Source organism: Oratosquilla oratoria, chromosome 3 (assembly GCF_046742065.1).
Source record: "Oratosquilla oratoria isolate Oo_2021 chromosome 3, ASM4674206v1, whole genome shotgun sequence".
NCBI lineage: Eukaryota > Metazoa > Arthropoda > Malacostraca > Stomatopoda > Squillidae > Oratosquilla > Oratosquilla oratoria.
This window is the reverse complement of record NC_134779.1, coordinates 67,253,801-67,261,300: the sequence shown is the minus strand read 5'-3', so window position 1 is coordinate 67,261,300 and position 7,500 is coordinate 67,253,801. Positions and strand designations below refer to the sequence as shown.

The 7,500-nt window shown below is 37.5% G+C and overlaps 2 protein-coding genes across 4 annotated transcripts in view; one reads left to right on the top strand and one right to left on the bottom strand.

Moving 5' to 3' along the window:
• LOC143023613 (venom protein 302-like) overlaps positions 1–2,322 on the top strand; it is a 63,319-nt gene extending 60,997 nt beyond the window's left edge. For 2 of the 3 annotated variants that reach the window (XM_076182212.1, XM_076182203.1), the window contains exons 2-3: positions 908–1,025; positions 1,949–2,322. In XM_076182212.1, the coding sequence (XP_076038327.1) occupies positions 908–1,025; positions 1,949–2,119 (289 nt within the window). In that variant the 3' untranslated portion in view covers positions 2,120–2,322. Of the gene's footprint in view, positions 1–436; positions 702–907; positions 1,026–1,948 lie in introns of those variants that run through there. The other variant, XM_076182207.1, reaches the window with a different exon arrangement.
• The window catches only part of LOC143023734 (single insulin-like growth factor-binding domain protein-2), a 190,555-nt gene that overhangs the window by 166,635 nt on the left and 16,420 nt on the right, over positions 1–7,500 (bottom strand). The gene's annotated exons all lie outside the window — the stretch shown is intronic.

Genomic DNA, 7,500 nt, shown 5'->3' with positions numbered 1-7,500 from the left:
TTTAGTAGGTGTGTGCATACGTGCGTGTGTGTGTGTGTGTAGAACCGTTCCTTACTAAGGCACCTTATGATATATCACTGATGGCCTTAAAAAATATAAACCACATAAATGTTATGCAGTTATGCCTGGTAACAGGCTCCGATGCTGGCCCACTTCGTCACTCATTGATGACACCGACGTTATTTAATGTTATCCATTTATTCATTTATCATTATTACTAATATTATTTCCTTTCCCGTCACCGCTCACATTTTTTACTGTTCCACATACCTGAGTTCTTGAACGATTTACCATGGACAATCTGAGATAGATCGTGCATGTGGAAACCTGCAAAAATAAATAAATGAATGAATGAATGAATGAATGAATGAATGAATGAATGAATGAATGAATGAATGAATGAATGAATGAATGAATGAATGAATGAATGAATGAATGAATGAATGAATGAATGAATGAATGAATGAATAAATAAATAAATAAGTAAGGCTTCAGAGAAGGAAAAATGCTCCAGAGGAATCTGGGGAATCCCAGCACCGCGCCTCTGACGCACTTAAAAGTCGCCTCAGCCGGCAGGGAGCGTCAGTTCCTCTTTGAACACCCGCAGTACCCATAGAGAACGTCGTTACAGTCAACATGGGACTTCAGACGGGTCCTCACCTCCTGCTCCTGCTCCTGGGTATCATCGCCTTCGTCCAAAGGTACGGCAAGTGGGCAACCTCGTCACATCCCGTTTACTAAGGTGATGAAAGGGATTAATGTGTGGGTGAGGGAACAATAGTCGATGATAGGCTGAAGCTTTTTATTGCTCTAACCTTTCACTGGGCTCTGTTTTCTTCTGAAGACATGGTGATTTCGCAATGACAATGCCCGTCCCTCATCTCTATGTCCTTTATCCCTCTCTCAGGATCCAAGGGTTGTCATGCCTTCAGTGTAATAAGTCGGACTGCCCGCCCCTGAACCCCTTCACCTGTCCAGCGGGGACCGAAAGTGACGTTTGCGGATGCTGCACGGTCTGCGCCAAAGTGAGTTAACTGTCAAGTTATCCTTTTTCCCACTTTTGAGTATTTGTTGTTTGACCTATTCCCTCCAATTTTTTTTCACATTTAGCATAAACTTTCTCCTATCACATGTCATCCTGATTTCAGTCTCTGACTGTTTTAGATTTTGCTCTTACCCGGCTACAAGCATAGTTTCATCAACAAACAACAGTTGACTCAAAGGTTCGGAGTTGGAGTGAATCCTCGTAGCATTTAGAATTATTGAGTCATCGTTCACATTATTGTCGAGATTTTCTAAACTATCCTCTTGAGTATGCAACATATAAATGGCCTTTCGTGTATTTTTTTCATATGGAGCCATAAAAATATATATATATTTTTACATTAAAAATCATCTGCTCGTGTTTTTTTTTTTTTTTCCAATTTGACACCGAACGACTGTCTTCATCCAAAGGAAACTCTCCATGCAGGAACGAACCCTTTCATCGTCTTGTATGTGTGTGTGTTGGGGGAGGGTGCATAATAGAACGGCATTTTTAATCCATCCTTCACCCACCTCACTTCTGTCCAAGAGCCCATTATTGTCTCTACCGTCATAGCTCCTTGTGCGTGAAAAATAACCCCTATCCCCACCCACTGCTCTGGTCACAGTTTAATGCATTCCCTGTCATAGGGGCTTTAGTGTTATCCTTCCCGACCAGAGTCACTCAACATTCTTTTAAGATTGAGACTAATCTCCACTCCAGGACGAACGCTGATCACTTTTAACTTGTACACTATCCCTCCGTTCTGCTACTCCCTCTAATTTCTCCCTTACCAGTCCTGTGACCGCCCCATTATGTGCTGGTTATGGGTGACAGGTGCCTGATATCATAATTTTTGTCTTGTATACTTATTCTCACTGTGGTTAGGCAATTGTATTACTTCCTTCCAACCCGCCCCTACAGGCCCAGTATGAGGTGTGTGGAGGTCCTTGGTTCATCCATGGGAACTGCGGCAGGGGGCTCTTCTGTCTTCGGGATGAGTCGGACTTCAACAGCGACGGTATTTGTATAAGAGGAGGAGGGAAGCCCATAGTCTTTCCTGGCCGTGGTCCCCCTAGGAGGAATCGTCACTAATCGGCAAACAGTTACATGTCTAATCCTTCTGTTTTTGGTTCGGGATGGAACCACTGTTGATTTTTTTTTACGGTTATCGTGCCTATTCACCTCATAGAGAAGGTATTTGCTACATTGTTGAGCGTTTAATAATTTTCTCTTTTACATTTGAGAATGCCCAATGTGTTTTCTTGTGAAATAAGGTAAATAAAAGCAAGATTTTTGTTTTGTTTTTCTCTTTATATTGATCTCTTTCCCTGTAATAACATTGACAAAAGTAAGTGACATTGTCATGTCACCAATGCCCAGGCATAGTGGCTTAGAGCAGGCCCGTACCCCACCAACATGGGAGATGTAGAGAAGACGTGGTGGCGTTACTAAAGCTAAGAGACTATTAATAAAACTTGTCGGTATAGAAACTAGTTTTTGCACTATATCAATGAAAATAACACATTATAGCTGAGGGGTAAATGCCGTGACTGATTGGGGTAACTAAGCTGGATAGAATGAGAAACGAGGGGTTGAGGAGTGGAAAGGGAGTTGGGAGATATAGTTGATGAAAGAGTATTAGGATGGTTTGGACACACGGAAAGAATGAGTGAAGAAACATTAGTAAAAGAGGTGTGGAGGGCAGACGTGGAAGAAGTGAACATGAGGTGGAGATCAAATACGAGATGGATGGATGGGGTAAAAGGGGCGTCGGGAAAGGACGGGAGAAGGCAAAGATAGGGGTGAATGGTTATGTATGGATGATGCTATGATGCACGAAAGGTAGATGGTGGGTGATGTTGAGGAGTATGTGATTCTGCATGAGGGGTGGTCGCCGATTTAATGAAGCGGCCTTACTGTGAATGTGCTGTGTCTTGCGACACTGCCTCTGACCCAGGGCAGTGGGCGAGATGTAGGGAAGACCCGTCATCCAGGAGGAGCCAAGATAAGAGGGAGGGAGGTGGGTGAATGGTAGGGCGAGAGTGGAATTTATGCCTTTTTTCTACCTCCCTTATAAGGGGTATGTATGTATGTATGTGTGTATATGTTTTCACATTGGAATGTTTACATTTGGTAAAAATTTGCATGTTGTGCTTTATTTCCATGACTATGAAAGTTATATATCAATACAGAGAGATTTAAAAAGACAATAAAAAACGAAAACGACAATACGAGATTATTATCGCTGATAAATCCAAAGAGAATCCCAAAGAAACCTATAGTTAAATTAGAGATAAAAAGGTTGTTAGGAATCACATTGGTCCACAGTTATATGCTGACGGTCAACTTGAATATTCAAATGAAAGAATGTGTAATAGTCTAAACAATTATTTTAGCTCGGTATTCGTAAACGAAACACCTAAAGTGAACTCCAAACTGAAACCTGTGAAAAGTCTAGGGTAAACTTACTCACTACGGTAAATATAACAAAAGAAAAAATTAAAGGTGTATAGATAAACTCAAAGTTGATAAAACACCAGGGCCTGACGATTGGCATCCAAGAATCTTAAAGTAAGTGAAAAATGAGATTGTTGTTCCATTAGAAATTATTTTCAAGAAATCCATTATATCCGGATATGTCCCAAGAGAAAAATGGAAAAAACTTCTAGATTGAAAAATGTTACAAGTGGAGTTCCTCAGGGTTCCGTTCTTAGGCCACTTCTATTCATAGTATATATAAATGACATAGACCATGGACTAAAATCTACTGTTTCCAAATTTGCTGATGATACATAACGGTGCGGAATGGCAAATGATCACCAATTAGATATTCAAGAAGATTTAGATAAATTACAGTAATGGTCTGAAAAGGGGGCTAATGAAATTTAACACAAGTAAATGTAAGGTAATGCACATAGGTAAAAATAACAGTAAGTACGATTTCAAGTTATTTGGAAATTAGTTAATAAAAGTGAATAGTGAAAAAGATATCAGCGTAATTATCAGTAACGATCTCAAATCATCCAAGCAGTATATCTCAGCCTCTGAGAAAGCAAATAAGATTCTAGGACTTTTGACTTCAAAAGTCCATCACTCATTAACAAGCTATATAAATCGTTAGTTCGTCCACATTTGGAATATGCTGTTTCCGTATGGTCACCGAATCTCATTAAAGACATTGATAGATTGGAAAAAGTACAACGGCGAGCCACAAAACTTATTCCAAATATCAAAAATAAATCATACGAAAATCGACTAAAACATATGAATCTGTTTTCCCTAAAAAAAAAAAAAAAAAAAAAAAAAAAAAAAGCGTAGACTCAGAGGTGACTTGATACAGGTCTAAAAAATTCTAAAGGGAATTGACAACATCAAAAGTGACAAAATTTTCACACTGAATGAGAATCAGACAAGAAACAATGGTCTCAAACTGTTCGGAAATAGATCAAATTTGGAAGTGGGTACAAACAACTTCGCCAACCGTGTAGTTAATAAATGGAATAAACTTCCTGTAGAGGCAATGCAATGTAGTTCAGTTCGAAGCTTTAACAATTATTTAGATAAACACCTAGCAAGATGCTGTAATAATTATAATTTATCTTATATTATTTGTTTTTGTTTTATCATTTGTCTATTTGATTCTCATTTATTATTAGTTATATGTCAATATATTATTATTTACTATTTACTTGCTTGTTTATTCTTTAACTATATCTATGCATTTATTTGTGTATTTTATTTGTTATTTACATTATTATAGTTTTTATTTATTCATTTATTATTATGATTTTTTTCGCATCCGACCTAGATATGGACCAAAAGGTCTCCTGTCGGCATGCTCCACCTTTGTAATCCTTTGCAATCTGTGATTGATGACCACTTAATGGTACCACTCCCCAAAGAGGCATTGGAATTGTTAGGGTTATTACCTCGTGGGTCTCCCTGTTACTCTTTGATCCCTTACGAATCTCCCGTGACACAAGCCTCCTTTACCCTGCAGGACTGACGGCACCCTGTGGATCCTTTGTGACAGCTTGAAGCCTCTTAGCCACTTAAAATCTATATTGGCTCTTTGAATATTCTATGACACTGCTGAACTTTTGTAGTACTGTGGGTCTCCTGTGATACTGTTGTTCCACCAGTGGCACGGTGAAACCTATCTTGTACTCCTTGGATTAACTGGTATGCGCGCGCGGCCTGAAAATAATTAAAACCACTGAGCCATACTAATTCACCATCATGACATGTCACTGACGGGCCTAAAATATAAACCATATAATTATTATAGTTATAAATAGTACCTCATACGAGTCTCCTACTTAGTCACTATGGGCTCCGATGCTGGCCCACGTCGTCACTCACTTATGACACCCCCTATATTTTTCTTTTCTTCTTCTTCTTTTTTGTAAATCGCCACTAATGTTTTTTTCCTGCTCCACATACCTGGAGAGAAGGAAAATACTCCAGGTGAAGCCGGGGGAAATCCCAGCGCCACGTCACTTCTGGTCTGCTTTAAAGTCACCGCAGACGCAGGGAAACGTCAGATTATTTGTGAGCATCCGTCGTGGCCAGAAGGAACCCTGCTCTTCCGACATGGACATTAAGACAAGCCCACACCTCCTGCTACTGCTCCTAGGGGTCCTCGCCTTCGTCCAAAGGTACGGGGATGGAACAGTCTCATATCATCCCGTTTACTACGGTCAACACACACACACACACACACACACACACACACACACACACACACACACACACACACACACACACACACACACACACACACACACACACACACACACACACACACACACACACACACACACACACACACACACACACACACACACACACACACACACACACACACACACACACACACACACACACACACACACACACACACACACACACACACACACATGTGAAAAGTGTTGAGGTTAAGAAAAAAATATCAGAGAAGTAATGCAGATGCAGCCAAACGCTACATCCACCGCCGAAGCATATGATAGTAGAGTCGGGCGGTCACTGTCATGCCACAGGCCTCTGCCCTAACCGGTTCTCTGTTGCAAGTCACCTATACACCCACGCCCACAAAGAAACGCACCCATGAACACAAATCCATATGCACACATGTTCACACATACATACACACACACATACATGTATCTGCATTACTTTTCTGTTGTTTTCCTGTTTTATTCTTTTAGTCTTAATCTCAACATTTTTCACATGTGTGTGTGTGTGTGTGTGTGTGTGTGTGTGTGTGTGTGTGTGTGTGTTTGTGTGTGTGTGTGTGTGTGTGTGTGGGTGTGTGTGTGCGTGTGACTGTTTGTATGTATGTTCGTGTGCGTGCGTATGTGTGTGTATGCGTGCGTGTGTGTTTATGGGGGTGTGCATGTGTGAGTCACCATAGGTTTGAATCACATCCTGGACTAGCTATCGTCAGCTATTCCTTGCGCTCATAAATGTGTGTGTATGTGCGTGCGTTGGATTGTGTATGTATGCATGTATGTGTCATTGAGTGAGTGTGTGCATTCGGGCGTGTGTGTATGTGTGTATACGTGTGTGTGTGCACACGCAACATACTTGAATACTATTTCAGTCACCATGAAATTTGGTGAAATTTAATGTTAACCAAATTGGTGTAAAATATATACGAATCAAAGAATCACCATCAAGTGTATAGAAAATATCCAGAGCCATTCTGTCATTAATTGTATAAAGTTTTTTATATTTATTTTATTCTATCATTATCATTATTATTATTATTATTATTATTATTATTAATTATTATTATTATTATTATTATTATATTTATTATTATTATTATTATTATTATTATTATTATTATTATTATTATTATTATTATTTATTATTATTATTAGTATTTATTATTATTATTAATTATTATTATTATTATTATTATTATTATTATTATTATTATTATTATTATTATTATTATTATTATTATTATCATTATTATTATTATTATTATCATTATTATTATTATTATTATTATTATTATTATTATTATTATTATTATTATTATTATTATTATTATTATTATTATTATTATTATTATTATTATTATTATTATTATTATTATTATTATTATTATTATTATTATTATTATTATTATTATATTATTATTATTATTATTATTATTATTATTATTATTGTTCTTATTATTATTGTATTATTATTATTATTATCATTATTGTCATTATTATTGTCATTATTATTATTATTTGTGAACATATATATATATATATATATATGTACATATATATGTATATACATGTACATATATATGTATATACAAGTACAAATATATATATATATATATATATATATATATATATATATATATATGCAGGGGGCTCCGCTGCCTTCGGGATGAAACGGACTTCAACAGTGAAGGTGTCTGCCAGTAGCAGGGAACCCCAACTCGGTGGTAAACGGAACCCCCAACT